At 58.6% G+C, this 17,495-nt stretch overlaps 1 protein-coding gene across 1 annotated transcript; it reads right to left on the bottom strand.

Annotated features, from left to right (window-relative positions):
• Positions 1-1,731: 1,731 nt before the first annotated feature.
• ZNFX1 (zinc finger NFX1-type containing 1) lies at positions 1,732-17,421 on the bottom strand. The gene is made up of 13 exons (XM_035123931.2): positions 17,303-17,421; positions 12,385-14,217; positions 11,100-11,219; positions 10,685-10,833; positions 9,776-9,919; positions 8,062-8,167; positions 7,733-7,980; positions 7,403-7,542; positions 6,508-6,662; positions 6,140-6,285; positions 5,904-6,014; positions 5,228-5,323; positions 1,732-5,115 (listed from the first exon to the last, which is right to left on the bottom strand). The coding sequence occupies exons 1-13, from the start codon at positions 17,367-17,369 to the stop codon at positions 2,668-2,670; spliced, it is 5,763 nt and encodes a 1,920-aa protein (XP_034979822.2). The 5' UTR covers positions 17,370-17,421; the 3' UTR covers positions 1,732-2,667.
• Between the last annotated feature and the right edge of the window lie 74 nt (positions 17,422-17,495).

Here is a 17,495-nt window from a genome sequence, read left to right as displayed (position 1 = left end):
TGGCTCTTTCGAGCGACCTTTTGCACATAGGAAGGGAAGGTGGGGGCTTGATCAGAGTTAATTGGGGGGGGGAGCCTCGCCCCGCCCCGCTTGGGAGTGATGCTTCCCCAACCTCGCACCCCCTATCTCCAAAAAGTCGAAGGCAGCCCTGTTCAGGGAAGTTTTTAATGTCTGATGTTTTATTGTATTTTTTAATATTTTGTTAGAAGCCACCCAGAATGACTGGGGAAACCCAGCCAGATGGGCGGGGTATGTATGTACCGGTATGTATGTATGTATGTATGTATAATACTGTATTAATGAATGAATGTTCTCCATGAGCCACGCGATGGAGCGAAGCCGGCCTTTCCTGGAAGCGGCTGCCGGGGTGCCTTCCCTGCGACCCCGCAAGGCGGCTCTTCCTCCCTCGCTCTTGCCCCGCACATGGCGGCTCCTACAACCCGCGGCAGGGAACCAGAGCTCCGCGTGAAGAAGCATCGCGACCGTAGCCCTCGATGCGGAGCTGCTCCACTTCCGGAAGTCTCTTCGTCGAGGCACTTGCGGGAGGGGAGGGGCGCATGCGCAGACGCCTCGTCGCCTCCACGTGCACCCGGCCGAGCTGAGCCAAGCCCGGGACGAGGAGGCTGCGGAGCCGGAGGATCCTTTCGCTCCGCGGCTCTTTCCTTGGGATCCCTGCATTGCAGAGCGGGGAGCAGAATCTCGGCGCTGGGCATCCCTCCCAGCTCTACCCTTCTGTGGGTCTGAATGCGAAAGTATTGCTAGTCTGCCTTGCCTTATTTATTATCAGGATGGGCACCATGTTGTTCCCGGGAAATTGGGAGGAGGGCGAGACCTCCCCCCCCCCCCACGAGCCTTGCCTCTCCACACCACGCACGAGGCAAAGACAGACATTCTCCGCTGCACACCACCAAACCATTCACTCAGGCATTTCCCTGCCTTTCACCCCTCAAACCAAATCCTCCAGCGTCAAGAGAAAATAACAGCAATATACAGTACAGTATCTGCAAAGGCATTGCACCTGCAAGGGGAGCTCAGCCCCAGGTCTCCAACAAAGGAAAACAAGGGGACGTGTCAATACCAAATGTACCAATTCACTGATAAATGTTTCTATGTACTGGCTCAATGAGAAAGCTTTAGAAATTCATAAGAAATCACTCCTTGCATCAATCTTTTTCAGTTCCAATGCTTTCCTTTGTACTGTAATTGACAGGGGCATGCCTGGATCCACACATTTTCTGAGACCACACATTTTCTGTGACATCTATGTTGTCCTGATGCATATTGAGGTGTATTATGGGAAACTTTGGAATACGGATGCAACCCATTGATCGGGGCTTCTGGCTTTTTTGCTTCTATCTCTTGGCTGAAGTCTCTTGTGTGTGACCCCCGACCTGAACCTAAGGGAGTCAAGGTTAGGCGATGGTGGGGTGCTCCCTGTTACAATGTTAAAACATAAAAGGCCATTTCAAAAACCAGAATATGGGTAACTGGCTAATCAGTGACACAAAAAGTGCCTTTGAGAGATGCCTGGAAGTGCAAAGCCTGCTGCATCTCTGTTGGGAGTTCCCCAGCAGTGGTCCAGAGACACCACACGCCCAGCTTCTGGGGGATCCCAGTCAGGCCTCTGGATCACGGGGGACAATGAATAGCATGCCCCCCCCCATGATCTATGATGGAGCTTGACGTGCAAGGGCTCAAGTTGCTCAGGGTTTGCATATCCACACAAGTCAGGACGCAGCAGCATGCGAGCAGCCATCACAGATGCGTTATTTAGCAGCTGTCACACGCTGCTGGCTTTGTGTCCCCTGAATTCTGCACCCTCCCAAGGGCCGCCCTGCAGAGACCCCATTGCAGTAATCCAGCCTCAAGTTTACCAGACAATGGCCTAGAGGGGGCAAGCAATCCTGACCCAGTTATGGCCGTAGCTATCACAGCAGATGAAGCTGGTGAAAGGCCTCGTGGCCACAGCCGTCTTGCCCCTCTCCAGCTACAGGGCATTCTTCATGGGGGCTCCAGGGCCTCAGGAGCAAGTCTCCCTGCCGGGAGAGTTCCAAGGGAACAGGCACCCTCCCGGGAGCAGCTCCGGCCTGACCCAGAGGGGACCTTTGGCATCGTCCAGGACACAAGCCCTTTGCTGGCCCCCACAGAAGGGTGCCGTCCTCCCACAGAAAAGACGCTCAGAAGCACAACGGGGATCTGCTAGGACAAATTTATTTGCAACAGTAAAATCTGGCAGGCATAGAGTTGTCAGGACAGGGGTGCCATGAGCAGAGTGGGGCCCTGCACTGCCCACTCCCAGCCCCTCTGACAACCCAGGGTGATTATCTGTTTCACAAAAGCGATATACTACTTGATTGTAAAAGCACTTTGAGACTTGTCATCTTGCTTCTTTGGAAAAGACAGAGCAGGCGGGAAGCAGAACGTGGCTCCTGGAGCTGCAGGGCAGGTGAGGAGAGACAGGAAGGAGCAACTTCCTGAGTTGCCTTTACCTGCTCATCTTACTGTTTGTTTCATCTCACCCACTGTTGTCATGTTAAAAGCTCTGCAACTGTTTCATTGAACCAAGTCCACTATGATAGGGTGCCCAAATGTGATAAAAAACATTAGTACATGATAAAATATAAAAATATCTGATGGAAAGAAGCTCCCATGAGGGTGGCCGGCCTCCTAGTGCAGGAAATTATTTATGTTCAAGCGGTTGGCCTCCTCAGACCAGGCAGCATGGGTTGCCCCGTCCATCTCAGGGGCAAGCTGGTTGCTGGACTCCAGCCTGTGTCCCTCCCCCCCAATGGTCTCCTGGCATTCCGGGCAGCGGGTCGTCTGCATGGCCCCCCCACACTCGCCAATGACGTAGAAGTGCCCATTGCGGCACTTGAACCAGTGCCCGCGGGTGGCTCCGCTGACGGCTGCCACAATCTGCTTCCTTTCCTCCTCGGAGATGCCCAGCCCGGCAACAGTGGGCAGGACGGCCTCCAGCTCCTTCAGCTGGGCCTTCACCTTCCTCTCGTCCTCCGGGGTAAACCTGCCAGGCCCCTCCAGGACCTTCCGGGCTGCGCTGACCAGCTCCGCTGTGCCGGGGGCCTGCCTCACCTGCTTGCCAGCGGTGTTGCACCTCGCCAGGAGCTCCACCAGGTAGGTCACCCGCCGCAGCTCGGTCTGCAGCTCAGAGACCTGCTGCCTGCTGAGGCTGTCGCGGGGCTGGTCTAGCCAGCCGGCCACCTCGGCCAGGCGCCTTCTCATGCCCTCCTGCTCCTGCCGTGCCAACTTTCCTATAGTGGCCATCAAGCCTGCCACCTGCGCGTAGAAGCCCAAGAGGGTCTCTACCAGCCCGAGGGTGCTGGCGGAGAGGGAGTCGTCCTCCAGCTTCTTCCTCAGCTGCTCGTGCTGCCTGGACAGGTGGAGCCTCAGGGTGGTCTCCTGTTGGAGCGCCCTCATCAACTGGAGGGCGCCCGATTTGATCTCGGCTGAGCTGCCCTGCATGCGCCCCTTCACCACCTCCACCTCTGCCAGGCTCCTCTTCACCAACGTGCCGTAGCGCAGGCTCTTCCGGACGGGCGTCTGGCAGCTGGGGCACACCTTCAGCCGGACAGCCCCTTCCTCTTCCTCCTCCTCCCCATCCATGTAGCGGTCGAGGCCCAGTGCGCTGAAGATGTGCCCACAGTCCTCCAGCTGCACAAAGCGGGCGCCAGGCTCATCCTCACAACCAAAGAAGATCTGCGTCAGCTCCTCCGCGTCACAGGCCAGGCACTTCTGCGGGCAGGGCTCCCCGCACAGCCCGGCGCAAGGGTGCCCGCAAGGGAGGTGCTTGGGGCAGGGCACGTCGCAGCGCGGCCGATCACAGGGCTCGGAGCACAGGCGCCCGCACTGGTGGTGCTGGCAGCGCCACTCACAGGGCTCCATGCAGGGAGAGCAGGGCGCCCCACACTGCTTGGGGCAGCGGCTGTGGATGCAGCGGTTCTGGCAGGGCTGGCGGCATGGGGGGCAGTCCCCGGTGCAGGGCTGGCGGCACTGGTGGCCGCAAACCAGCAGGCGCTTGCAGGGGCTCCGGCACGGCTGGTGGAAGCGGCCCCCAAAGCAAGCGTGGCACGAGCCTGGGCAAGGATGCCCACACTCCAGGACGCTGTCACACTTTGTCTTGCAGCGGATGGGACGCCCGTATGCCATCTCTGCCACTGCTGAACATGGCACCTTCTGGCTATGCCCACATGGCAGCGTTGCCAGGACCATCTCTGGGCAGCGCTTCTCGCACTGCTGCCCGCAGGTGAGGCGGCAGGCATGCCCGCACTCCAGGGTTTTCCTGCAGGGCTCCTGGCAGCAGAAATCCTCGGCGGCTGTCGAGCAGGGGACCTCTTGCTGGTGGCCGCACCTGGGCACCGTCTTGGGCACCTTCACCTGGCACATCCCACAGGGCTCCCAGCACAGCCTGGGGCAGCGGTGCCCATTGTCACACAGCACCTTCTGGCAGGGCTTCAAGCAGCGGAGCTCCTTGTGCAGCGGGTCGTAGGGGTGGCACGCCCGGGGGCAGACGTGGCCGCAGCCCAGGCGGGTGTCACAAGGGACGCTGCAGCCCCCCTCGGGCACCTGGCGGAAGTCCGCTGCCTGCACCACGTCCGTCTTGGTCTGCGGGTGGTTCTGGCAGGCCAGGCGCAGCGCCCGGCCCACGTGGCCCTTCTCGCGCAGAGTGTGCACGATCCTGCTCCAGAGAGGCACCTGGCTGAGCATGCCCATGTTGCCCACACAGTAGAGGCCCATTTTGGCACGGGAAAGGGCCACGCAGATGCGGTTGGGGATCTGCAGGAAGCCCACCCGCCCTGCCAGGTTGCTGCGCACCAGGGAGAGCAGGATGATGTCGTTCTCCTCCCCCTGGTACTTGTCCACCACGTGGACCTTGACGCCCTGGAACTCCTTGGCCGGCAGCAACCGGCGCAGGCAAAAGAGCTGCCCCGTGTAGGTGGTGAGGATGCTGATCTGGGAGGGCTGGTAGCCCTGGCGCAGCAGGTAGCGGCACAGCTCCACCACAAACTGGGCCTCGTGCGGGTTCTGGTGGCTGCGGCCCTCCTGGATCTCCTGCTCAAGGAAGCTGTGCTCCACGAAGAAAAGGTTGGAGGAGACGCCCTGCAGCAGAGAGGAGGAGAGGAGGCTGCTGAGCTGACAAGGCAGAGTCTCCTGGCCAAAGGGCTGCCAGCCAGCCAGCAGCAGGAGGCAAGGGGAGGTGAAAGATGCTCACCTTGACGTTCTCGTAGCGGAGCACCGAGGGATGGTTCTCCAGGTCCTGGTAGATGTGCGGGGTGAGCAGCTGGGCGATCTCTGGCCTCATGCGGTGCTGCAAAAAGGGCAAGCCGGGGGAGAGGTGATGGAGAGGGGAAGGCAAGCGCCCTTACAAAAAGAGGGACTGCCTCTGGGCCGCCAACCATAGAGGAGAGCAGCCAGGGGCTGGGCTGCCCCCAACCAGGCCTGAAAGGCTCCCAGCTCTGAGAGCCAGTGTGGCGTAGTGGTTAAGAGCGGTAGACTCGTAATCTGGGGAACCGGGTTAGTGTCTCCGCTCCTCCCCATGCAGCTACTGGGTGACCTTGGGCTAGTCACACTTCTCTGAAGTCTCTCAGCCCCACTCACGTCACAGAGTGTTTGTTGTGGGGGAGGAAGGGAAAGGAGAATGTTAGCCGCTTTGAGACTCCTTCGGGGAGTGATAAAAGCGGGATATCAAATCCAAACTCTTCTTCCAAACCCCATTTGGAGGCTGTAAATGCTTCCCAATCCCCTGAGGGGATCTATGCTCTTGCACCCATATCCCAACTTGGTGGGTTTCCCTTTGGAAACTATGGCCTGATCGAGGGGTCTCCACAGAGCAAGCAAGCAAGCAAGCGAGGGGAGGGGGCTGAGGGGGCCCCCTGCTTGTGCCTCACCTGGAAAGCGAGGCGGACGAAGGGCAGGCCGACCTTCACCAGCCGCTCAAAGAGGGAAACCTCCAGGTGGAAGTTCCTGGCCAAGTCGTAGACGTTGGCACTGGGGCGCAGCTGCAAGGAAAGAAGGAAGATGGAGCCTGGGGAGTGGGGAGTGGGGGTGGGTGGGGGAAGGGGTGGGGCCCAAGGCCAGCAGACCCTGCCCCTCAGCTGGCCCACCCACCCACCCACCCACCTACCTGCTGGTGGTCTCCAATGAGGATGAGGTGCTGGCAGGCCCTGCTCAGCGTGGTGATGACGTGGGCCTCAAGGACTTCGGCCGCCTCTTCCACAATGACCACACGAGGGGCCACCTGCTGCAGGACCTGGCGGTACCGAGCGGCTCCTGGGGCGAGATGGGGGGGTGAGGGGACATCCTGATCTCTGCCCCCTCTGCCTCCCAGCCAAGCTGCCAGGCGCCTGCCTCCCAGCCCCCTCTCCAATGGAGGGCAGCACTGCAGGGGTGTTGTGTTGCAGCTGGGCAAGGAAGCACATCAGAGAGGCTCCCCCCTTCTCTCCCCCCGTCACAGGGTGTTGGGGGCAGCTTGCTGCACAGCCTCCTCCTCACCTGTGGTCGTCATGCCCACAATCTTGGCTGTCTTGAAGACATGGAGGTCCTGGTGCTGGCGAAGCTCAGCCAGCCTGTCAGCCGCCGCCTGGTACTCCTGCTTGTGGTGCAGCATCTGGCGCTGGATCTCAGCTTGGTGCTTCTGCAACCAGTACCTGTGTGGTACAAAGGTCAGGTTGCACCAATAATAGGAGGGGGGGCACCCAGCTTACTAGTGGCACGTGTGAAAAGGATCTTGGGGTCTTGGTGGACCACAAGCTGAACATGAGTCAACTGTGTGATGCAGCAGCAAAAAATGCCAATGCTATTCTAGGCTGCATCCACAGATGTTGTGTCCAGATCAAGGGGAGTCATAGTCCCGCTCTATTCTGCCTTGGTCAGGCCACACCTGGAATGCGATGTCCTGCTGTGGGTGCCACAATTTAAAAAGAATATTGACAAGCTGATCAAGGGTCAGGAAGCCAAGCCTTATGAGGAATGGTTGAAGGAGCTGGGTATGTTTAGCCTGGAAAAGAGGAGGCTAAGAGGAGATGTGAGACCCGTCTTCAAATATCTCAAGGGCTGGGAAGAGAGAGCAAGCTTATTTTCTGCTGCTCTGGAGGGCAGGACTTTAACCTGTGGCTTCAAGTTGCAAGAAATGAGATTCCAACTCAACCTCAGGAATAACTTTCTGACCATAAGAGCTGTTTGACATTGGAATGATCTCCTCGAGAGGTTGTAGACTCTCCATCCTTGGAGGATGGGCAGCCATCTTTAAGCGATGCTTTAGCTGAGACTCCTGCATTGCAGGGGGTTGGACTAGTCGACCCCTGGGGTTCCTTCCCATGATTCTGTTATTCTACCTGTGGGGGAGGCGGGAGGCATGGGTGCCGGAAGCCCCTGCAGCAGAAGTTACCTGTAGAGCTTCCAGCGAGAGCTGAGGTCCAGCTGCCACACATCCAGGACGGCCTCGGCCTCCTCTTTGGTCATCGCCTGCCATTTTCCCAGTTCCTTCTTTGCTTGTCGTTTCATCTTCTTCTTTTGGGCCGGCTGCAGCTGCAGAGAGATCCCCAAGTGGGCAGATGAGGAGGAGGCAGGGGCAACCCCTATCCTGCCCACCTCAGGGGCAGCGACAGCAGAGCAGTCTCCTCCTGGAAGGAGGGGCTGAGCTGGTCAGGGGCAGGAAAGGGGCTAAGGCTTTCACCCTCTGCAATGCAACACAATGTGTCCCCCCCCCTCTCAATACCTGAAACCCAGCGTTTTCCGCATCATGTGGGGCTCTCTGCTCCCCCTTCTCCTCCTCCTCGTCATCCAACCGCATGGCCAGAAACAGGTCATCCAGGTTGGGCCTGGGGGGCTTCCTCCTCCGCTGCCGCCCATCCTCATCGTGGTCCAGCAGCCGCTCGTGCTGAATCAAGTCTGCCTCCTCCACAACCTGCAGCAGCTCTGGCTCTGCCCGTGGGCCTTCCTCCGCCTCCTGGTCTTCCTCAAAGCCTGAATGGTCAGAGAGAGAGCGGTAGGTGGTGGCAGAGAGTGGGCAGGCCACCTCTTCCTTGTCAAAGGAAAGCCCCCTACCTGCATTTTCTGGCCTCTCTGGGTCGGCCGCGTTTTCAACCGGCGTGGCGCCAAGTCCCAGCCACTCCAGGATCAGAGAGTGCGTTGGATCCATCCAGTCTTCTTCCTAAAGCAAGAAGGAGCAGCTCAGACAAGCTCAGCGGCAGGTGGCTGGGTGGGTGCCACAGTCCCAGGCAGCCCCAAGACAGGAAGGCAAGCAGGAGCTGGGGCAGGCAAGGAACCCTTGCAACAGCTGGGAGGTCTCTCTCCAGCCGGAGGGTCTCATGGGAAAATCTCCCTCCAAGGCGATGCGTCTTTCATGGGGGGTGACAGTTTAAGAAGCAGCACCTGCCTTGGGAACTCCCTGCCTCTTGATGTCAAGCAGACGCTGCCCCTGTGCTCTTTTTGGCGCCTGCTGAAAACTTCCTTTTTAGACAAGCCTACCCTAGCCAATCTAGTACAGTGGAACCTCTACTTACAAATTTAATCCGTTCCGAATGCATATTCGTACATAGAAACATTCGTAAGTCGAAACGCGGTTTCCCATAGGAATGCATTGGGAATGGATTAATTTGTTCCGGAGCCTCACCTGCCTCGCTGCCCCACGCTCACCGCCGCTGCCTCAAGTCCACGGTGACGTGTGCTTCCTCACCCGCCAGAGCTGCGCGGCTTCTTTCTTCGTGCTCCGGAGCCCCTTTGCCTGCCTCGCCGCTTGCCCATCCTGTGTGTGTCCAGCCGCATGAGCAACATCCCCTTGAGGGCGATGTATCCTCCGCCAGGGCAGGAGAGGTGCCCAGCCCCGTGTGGTGCTGCCTGCGCTGGGCCAGCTGCGGAGACGCCGGTGGAGGACACATTGCCCTCAAGGAAATGCCGCTCGTGCAGCTGGACACACACAGGATGGGTAAGCGGCGGCGAGGCGGGCGAAGGGGCTCCGGAGCACGAAGAAAGAAGCCGCGTAGCTGTGGCGGGTGAGGAAGGACCCGTCACCGTGGACTTGAGGCAGCGGCGAGCGCAGGGCAGCGAGGCCGTTTGGATGTCGAAAAATTCGTACGGGCGCCACCATTTTTTACTATTTTTTCTCTTCGTAAGTAGAGTCATTCGTAAGTAGAGGTACCACTGTAGTTCGAAAGCACGTCAAAGTACAAGTAGATAAATAGGTACCGCTCTGGCGGGAAGGTAAACGGCGTTTCCGTGCACTGCTCTGGTTCGCTGGAAGCGGCTTAGTCATGCTGGCCACAGAAGCTGTACGCCGTCTCTCTCGGCGAATAACACGAGATGAGCGCCGCAACCCCAGAGTCGGTCACAAGTGGACCTAATTGTCAGGGGTCCCTTTACCTTTACCTTAGATGGTTAGAAACTTTCAACATTCTGTTTTTTCCTTCATTGTTTCTACGTATATAAATACACACATTTCAAGCAATAAATAAGTAAATAAGTAAGTAAATAAGTAAATAAATAAATAAGGTGGTTTCTTCCATGACTGGAGTCCCCATGAAGCCCCCCCCCGACACCTTTGAGGGAGAATTCCTACTGGTCAGAGCAGCCAAAGCAAATGACACTCTCGCCCAAGACTTTGGGCCCCTGCTCTGTTGTTTCCAGCTGAGGGGCTGGAGAAGCCCTGGAGGAGTTGGGGGCTCCCCCTCTGCCCTCTCAGGGGCTCTTGGTCCCTAAGACGGAGAGATCCCGGTGGGGTGTCTTCTTGTGGGGCTGCTTCCCCCCTGCTCCTTCTCCTTACCAGGCCCCCCTTGAGGCTCTCCCAGTGCTGGCTGGAGATGCAGCTCCGCAGGTGCTTCTCGTGCAGAATCCCGCGCAGCCCACACTCCAGCTGAGCTGCCCCTCGGGTGAGTTCGGCCTCGGCCTCCCGCATCTCGCTGGTGATCTGCACTCGGGAAAAAGAGGCCAGGTCAGCCCCTTGAGCAGACAAAGCCCAGCGAGGGAACAAGACCCAGTGCGGTGCCTCCAGCAGAGGACAGCTGGGGGCGCCTGGCCGGGCAGCTCCGCTCCCTGCCCTTCCTCTGCTGGCGCCTCCAACTGGTCTCCCCCAAAGGGTGCCCTGCTGAGTTCCTCTGCTCCGCACAACCTCCAGCTCTGGCCCTGGTCTGCAGAGGCAGCTTAGAGCTCCCTTTCAGCACCAAGGCAGCATTTCCACAGGTGCTGCGCTCCAATGGGTGGTGTAGTGGTTAAGTCACACTTCTTTGAAGTCTCTCAGCTCCTCTCCCCTCACAGAGTGTTTGTTGTGGGGGAGGAAGGGAAAGGAGAATGTTAGCCGCTTTGAGACTCCTTAGGTAGTGATAAAGTGGGATACCAAATCCAAACTCTTCTTCTTCTGGCCATGGCCTGAACATCAGGAATAACTTTAAGATTAAGAGATGTTCGACTATGTGACAGACCCCCCCAGAAGGGAGGTGGTCTCTATCCTTCAACATAGGCTGGGTGGCCATATGGGAGGGGTTCTTGGGCTGCGATTTCTGCATTGCAGTGGTTGACTAGATGACTCTTGGGGTCCCTCCTTCTGCTCTAGGTGGGGACCTCCATTTCCCTGTGCTTTGCTGATCTGGCTGTTCTCCTGGGCAAAGTCCCAGCAAACACCCTCCTCCCCACAAACGACACCCTCCAAACCAGCCCCCCCCCTCCTCGCACGTACATCATGGTGGGACCACCGGAGGTGGCCAGGCAGGCCTCTGAAGAAGTCGCTTCTGTCCCGCAGCTGCTGCAGGGTGAAGGGCTTCAACTTCTCGCTGTTGCTTCTGCTGCCAACCCGCACGATTCCCCTCGGCTGGAACTCTAGGATTCCTTTGGGGGGGGGGGGAGATGTAAAAGTCAAGGTGTGATATCTAAGCAGGGGATCCACACAGGGGGACTGCCACTGCCAGGACAATGGGCAACCAGCCATGGAATGACCCCCCCCCTGCAAAGGAGTCTCAGTAATTCCTGCATTGCAGAGGGTTGGACTGGATGACCTTTGAGGGTCCCCTTCCAACTCGACCACCCTGTGATTTTCTGTTCTACCCCTCCCGCCCCGGCCAAAGTGCTGCTGCTCAGGGCAGGCAGACCCCCACCTTCCAGGAACTGGTCCAGGGCATGGTTGGTGTAGCAGACCACAAGGATGGGGGTCTCTCCGCAGACGGCCTTGTTTTCCAGCAGAACTTCCATGATCTTCAGCCCAACATAGGTCTTCCCTGTGGGAAAAGCCCCATCAAAGCAGGAAGCTCCGTCTGCCAACTCCCAGCGGGCATCAGAGCCCCCCCCCACAGCCTCAGTTCTTCCCCCACGGCCAAGAAAAGGCTAGCACCCCCTGTGCCACAGCCACCTTGCCAGGGGCAAGGAAAGAGCCCACACTGCCATTCCAAGCAGGAACTGCGGGCAACCAGCCCCCTCCGGCCTTGGCTCGGGTTCAAACACCGTGAGGCAAAGGAAGACACCCGACGCCTGAGTGACCGGGGGGGGGGGTGTCGGAAAAGTGGGCCTTGTGGGATGTCAGGATCCAGCTGGCCGGCTGGCTCCACTTTACACCCACCCCAGTTTCAGGCAGAAATATGAGCCTCCATCTGGAGAGGCATGGTGGTACAGTGGTTAGAGCGTCAGACTAGGATCTGGGAGAGACCTGGGTTCAAATCCCTAAGTCGGCCTTGCACTTCACTTGGTGTGACCTCGGCAGCCAGTTGCTGCCTCTTGGCCTAGCCCAGGCATCCCCAAACTGCGGCCCTCCAGATGTTTTGGCCTACAACTCCCATGATCCCTAGCTAACAGGACCTGTGGTTGGGGAAGATGGGAATTGTAGTCCAAAACATCTGGAGGGCCGGAGTTTGGGGATGCCTGGCCTAGCCTACCTCACAGGGTTGGTGTGTGGCTAAAACAGGCAGAACTCTGTATGTTGCACCCTGAGCTCCTTGGAGGAAATTGTCAGTATTTTTCACTGCCACTATCGCCAAGGGTCACAAGACTGGCTGATTTCATTTGTTATCAATGTGCGAATGGAAGTCAGGCTGATCAACCTCTGCTCTTTGTTCTTTCTCTCTCCAACAAAGAGGATGTGTAAGGAAGCTGCTCACACAACTGTTACTTTTATTTCTTTGCTGTAAATAAAGATGATTGATGCTACAATTCCACAACAACTCTGCTTTTGCTGACTCTGCTGACATATCTTTCGGATGTGTGTCAAAGTTTGTACGGGACTACGCCATCCAAGGACGTAAATGTGATAAATACATAGTGTTTCTGGCCCTGGAGAGATCCTGGAACCCCGGAGGAGAGTTGCCTCCTCTGCGGCGGAAGGCTCCCCCTCCCAACCCCACTTCCTGCAACAGACCCCTCTTCCTGGGAGGATGGGACACCCCGACTCACCTGTCCCCGGAGGCCCCTGGATGATGGCCAGCTCCTTGGTCAGGGCGAGTTTCAGGGCTTGCAGCTGGGACTCATCCAGGCCCACGGCTTCCTGCGTCGGCCACTGGGAGGGGTCCAGCACGTCCACGTGGCCCTCGGGGGCTCCTCCCGCCCCAGAAGCCTCAGCAGCAGGGGGTGGCTTGGCCATCAGGCACCTGAGGTCGTAGACGCTGCTTCCCAGCTCCCTCCGCAGGTAAGCCGGCTCCCTCACCTGGGCCTCGCAGTGAACAATGTACCTCTGGAAGGGGATGTCTTCCTCCTGCAGCTCCTGCAGCCCCTGCAGGACATGTCGGTAGGCCTCAAAGTAGGCGGTGGTCTCCACCATGACGAAGGAGTCAGAGGGCTGAACCTCGGCCAGCAGGGCCTCGCTGTGGCCGGCGAAGGAGAGGTGGACAAAGCCCTTGCACAGCTCCTTGGGCTCCCGGTTGGAGACCGTGGCAAAGAGGAAGGTCTCAAAGTTGTCCTTGGACAGGCAGACCAAGGAGCCGTACAGCAGGCGCTTGGAGTTCTCCCACCGGACGCCGCGCAGCGGCTTGGAATCAAAGTGCACCATGTAGTCAATGCCGGTCCGGGAGCAGAGCGGAGCCAGGACCCGGGCGTCCAGGTACACCTGGATGTCATCAAACCTCCTCCTCCTGCCTGGGCCGGCGTCCTCTAAGCTCTGGAGGAACTGGAGGATGCCCTCCCTCAGTGGCCGGACAAAGTCCTCCCTCAGGAGGCGAAAGTGGGTGTCCAGGTAAATGGCGGGGCTCTCGTAGGGCTGGCTGATGAGGTTGGGGCGCAGGAAGGGCTTCTGGCTGCCGTTCACCTCCTCATAGGTGGGGTAGATGGACATGGTGCGGTACTCCCCTTCCTCGCCGGGTGCCGTGGGCTGGAGGAGGGTGCAGCTGTCCACCCGCAAGGTGCCCTCGCGCCGCCGCTCCTGGAGGTGCTGGACGAAGCCCTGCAGCTTCTCCAGGCTCCGGTCCAGCTCCTCCGGGAAGTCCACCCCCAGCGCTCGGAGGCCGTTGACGGAGCCCGGCAGGACGGACATCAGCATGGCCACCTTCTGGAGGGAGCTGGCCGGGAAGATGCTGACCAGCTCCTGGAGCAGCGCCACCACGCTGGCAATGTGCTGGGGGCACTGGCGCCGCACCTCCGGCCGGGCCTCCGTCAGCATGTCGGCCACGTACTGGGGCAGGTAGACCCGGAGGAAGGAGGACTCCTTCAACGTCTCCAGCAGCCGCTGAATGCTCTGGCGGTCCATGCGGGAGAGGCAGGCCTTGTTGAGAACCTGGCACAGCAGCTGCACCAAGTCCGGCCTCATGACAACTGGGGAGAGCGCCTCCCGTAGGCTGGGGTTGGAAGCCAGCGTGATGGCCACCTCCGAAGGGTCCTTCTCCAGGAGTTCATGGAGGAAGCGGGTGCTGATCATCGGGCCCCGGTGCTGCAGAGCGCCTCTTGGTCCTGCGTGGGGCCGCTGGGTGGGCTCAGTGTTTGGGGCCCCCTCTCTTTGCCTTCTTGGGCCATCCCTGGCCGGCCCTCCCTGGTTCTGCCCCCCAGTCCTCCACTCCTCCCTCCGATCAGCCCCAGGCCAGACGCCCCCTCTGCGAGGGGGTCGGCTCCCCTCTGCCCCCAGCCGCCTGGGGTTGCGCGCCCCGTCCTGGTGGGGGGTCCGGCCAGAGCCAACCCTCCGCTCCACTCTAGGCTCAGGACCACCGCTTGCCTCCAGCCAGTAAGCAGCTCTGCCAGGGCCAGAGCCCCCTTCACGCTGCCCACTTGAGTTCTGCTGGCAGCCTCCTCCATCTCGAGGCTCTGCAGAAGAAAAAGAGGGAAATTAGAGAGTCTCTAATTCGAAAGGGCAGAGGAACCAGAGACCAAATAGCAAACATGCGCTGGATTATGGAGACAGCTAGAGAGTTCCAGAAAAACGTCTACTTCTGCTTCATTGACTATGCAAAAGCCTTTGACTGTGTCGACCACAGCAAACTATGGCAAGTTCTTAAAGAAATGGGAGTGCCTGATCACCTCATCTGTCTCCTGAGAAATCTCTATGTGGGACAAGAAGCTACAGTCAGAACTGGATATGGAACAACTGAGTGGTTCAAAATTGGGAAAGGAGTACGACAAGGTTGTATATTGTCTCCCTGCTTATTTAACTTATATGCAGAATTCATCATGCGAAAGGCTGGACTAGATGAATCCCAAGCCAGAATTAAGATTGCCGGAAGAAATATCAACAGCCTCAGATATGCTGATGACACAACCTTGATGGCAGAAAGTGAAGAGGAATTAAAGAACCTTTTAATGAGGGTGAAAGAGGAGAGCGCAAAATATGGTCTGAAGCTCAACATCAAAAAAACCAAGATCATGGCCACTGGTCCCATCACCTCCTGGCAAATAGAAGGGGAAGAAATGGAGGCAGTGAGAGATTTTACTTTCTTGGGCTCCTTGATCACTGCAGATGGTGACAGCAGTCACGAAATTAAAAGACGCCTGCTTCTTGGGAGAAAAGCAATGACAAACCTAGACAGCATCTTAAAAAGCAGAGACATCACCTTGCTGACAAAGGTCCGTATAGTTAAAGCTATGGTTTTCCCAGTAGTGATGTATGGAACTGATCGCCGAAGAATTGATGCTTTTGAATTATGGTGCTGGAGGAGACTCTTGAGAGTCCCATGGACTGCAAGAAGATCAAACCTATCCATTCTTAAGGAAATCAGCCTTGAGTGCTCCCTGGAAGGACAGATCGTGAAGCTGAGGCTCCAATACTTTGGCCACCTCATGAGAAGAGAAGAATCCTTGGAAAAGACCCTGATGTTGGGAAAGATTGAGGGCACTAGGAGAAGGGGACGACAGAGGACAAGATGGTTGGACAGTCTTCTTGAAGCTACGAACATGAGTTTGACCAAACTGCGGGAGGCAGTGCAAGACAGGAGTGCCTGGCGTGCTCTGGTCCATGGGCAAGGGCGTACCCACCGCGGGGCAGGGAGGGGCCGCTGCCCTACTCTAGAGGCAGGGCCGGTCGGGCAGCTGCGGGCAAGAGTGGCGCTGCCGGCGGGGCTGGTGGGCAGAGGCGGAGGACAGCCCAGCGGAGCGCGAGTTCGGCGCCCGCAGCAGTCTCTTGCGCCCGAGCCGTGCGGAGTCCACACAGCCGCGCTGTGTGGGAGGGGGCAAGGGCTGACGCTCCCGACGTTCGGGAGACCTTTGCGCATGCGCAAAGCGGGGCGCATGCGCACAGCACGGCTGTGGACTCCGGCGGCCGCCGTGCAGGGCGCATGCGCACAGCGCGGCTGTGCTCAAAGGTCTCCCGAACGTCGGGAGTCGTTCAGCGCCTGAGACCGCTGCAGCAACGGAGCCTCGGATAGCTTCGCGGAGGCCGGGGCTTTGCTCCAGACCTCCGCGGAGGCCCCGATCCAAGCCTGGTTCCCTTCTCTCCCCCCCCCCGCCCACCCCCAGACTTCCCTCTTCTCCTCTAGGCGGCCGCTGGTTTTCTCCCCTTCGCCGCCGTCGCTTCAGGTTTATTTTGATTTCACCTGGGCTCTGTAGCCCCGCCCACATTCCCACTTTGTGGCCCCTCCCCTCCCGTGCCTTGGCCCCGCCCCTTGCCCCCCCCTAGTTTTGATCCTGGGTACGCCCCTGTCCATGGGGTCACGAAGAGTCGGACACGACTAAACGACTAAACAACAACAGAGAGTCTCTGAGCAGGTGCCCAAGCTGTGCTTCACCTGGGTGCTGCCCCCTTCTGCCCCCTCCCACCAGGGGTTAACTTTGGCTTCTCCCCTCCAAAGTTAGGCGGGGACTGAATTCTCCACCCAAGGACAGCATCCAGAGAGCGCTGGGAGGGAAATGGGCGGCTCCTCCCATTTGGCTGCTCCTCCCCAAGAAACGATGGACCGGGGGCGGGGGATTGCCGGTCCGGGCGGGGTCGCACAGCCTCCTGCCTGCTGCCAAGAGGAAGCCCGAGCCGCAGAACGGGGCTTTTCCTTGGGGGGGGGGGAGGGCGCGGCTGACTCCGGCGGGAAGGGGACGCTGGGCCAGATCCAGCCGCCAAAGCTGAAGCCATTGCTCGGCTCCTTTTTTCGCTTTCTCGTCCCGGGAGAACACCGGTGCTCTCCGCTAACGCCAAACCTGACAACGGCGGAGACGCGGTGCTCCGGGAGACGCGCCCCCCCCCCCGCGCCAGCCTTCCCGTGGTCGCCCTGGGAGGGGCAGAAGCAGTCCCTAGTTCTACTCTTTGGGTGTCTGAAGTCCTGACTCTGGGGAGGACCCTCCTTCCTTGGAGGCTTTAAACCGGAGGTTGGGTGGCCATCCGTCAGGGACCCTCCGATTCCTGCATTGCGGGGGTTGAGTCAGACGACCCTTGGGGATCCCTTCCCACTTCCCGGATCCCTCCGGTGCTCTTGCGAGAAGCGCAGGCTGTGAGCAGAGCCTCCCCTCCTGCCTCAGTCGAGCTTCCCACCCTAGTCCCGGAAAGCTCTGCTTCTCCTCCGCTTGAAATGACTGATGCTTTTGTGTGTGTGTGTAGTTTTCTTGGCTTACAAAGATACGTGCAATGTCTCTCATAACATTTCTACAAATCAGTTTCATTTGTTGAGACATTGGGGAGACATTGTTGAGACATTGGGGAGGAAAGGGGAAGAGAGGTAGATGGGTGTGGGGGGGGGGAGTCGGGTGACAATGTTTCTATTCTGCTTAATGTGTGGGGTTTTTTGTCAGCGTCGCTTGTGTAGCTTCTCTGCTGTTCACTTGGGTTCCTTTGATGGTGAGAGAGCTTTAAGGTATTTTCAATTTTTTGTTGGAAGCCGCCCAGAGTGGCTGGGGAAACCCTGCCAGATGGGCGAGGTATAAATAATAAATTATTATTATTTATATTAATATATATTATGATGGCTCTCACCTCTGCCTCCCGCTCCTTCTCTTCGGGGCCGCCGCTGCTGCCCCCTTCCTCGCCCGCGCCCGTCCATGGCTCCGCTCCGCTCTGCGCTCCGCTCCTGCCCGTCGAGGCGCCTCCAGGCTCTGCGCCTCCGCCTCCGCCGCCGCCGCCTTTTCAGCTCAGTTTCGACTTTCACTTTCCCCTTCCCGGCAGGCTC

The sequence above is a fragment of the Zootoca vivipara genome, chromosome 7, assembly GCF_963506605.1.
Source record: "Zootoca vivipara chromosome 7, rZooViv1.1, whole genome shotgun sequence".
Taxonomy (NCBI): domain Eukaryota; kingdom Metazoa; phylum Chordata; class Lepidosauria; order Squamata; family Lacertidae; genus Zootoca; species Zootoca vivipara.
The sequence above is the reverse complement of the archived record's forward strand: the minus strand, read 5'-3'. Positions and strand labels throughout refer to the sequence as shown.

Bases quoted from the DNA above. Each gene is read 5' to 3' on its own strand.
- ZNFX1 (XM_035123931.2), bottom strand. From the start codon at position 17,369: ATGGACGGGCGCGGGCGAGGAAGGGGGCAGCAGCGGCGGCCCCGAAGA. The intron at 10,834-11,099 runs GTGGGGGTCTGC...CCCCCCCCAAAG, and splicing joins CCTGGACCAGTTCCTGGAAG to GAATCCTAGAGTTCCAGCCG. The intron at 7,981-8,061 runs GTAGGGGGCTTT...CTGACCATTCAG, and splicing joins AGAGAGGCCAGAAAATGCAG to GCTTTGAGGAAGACCAGGAG.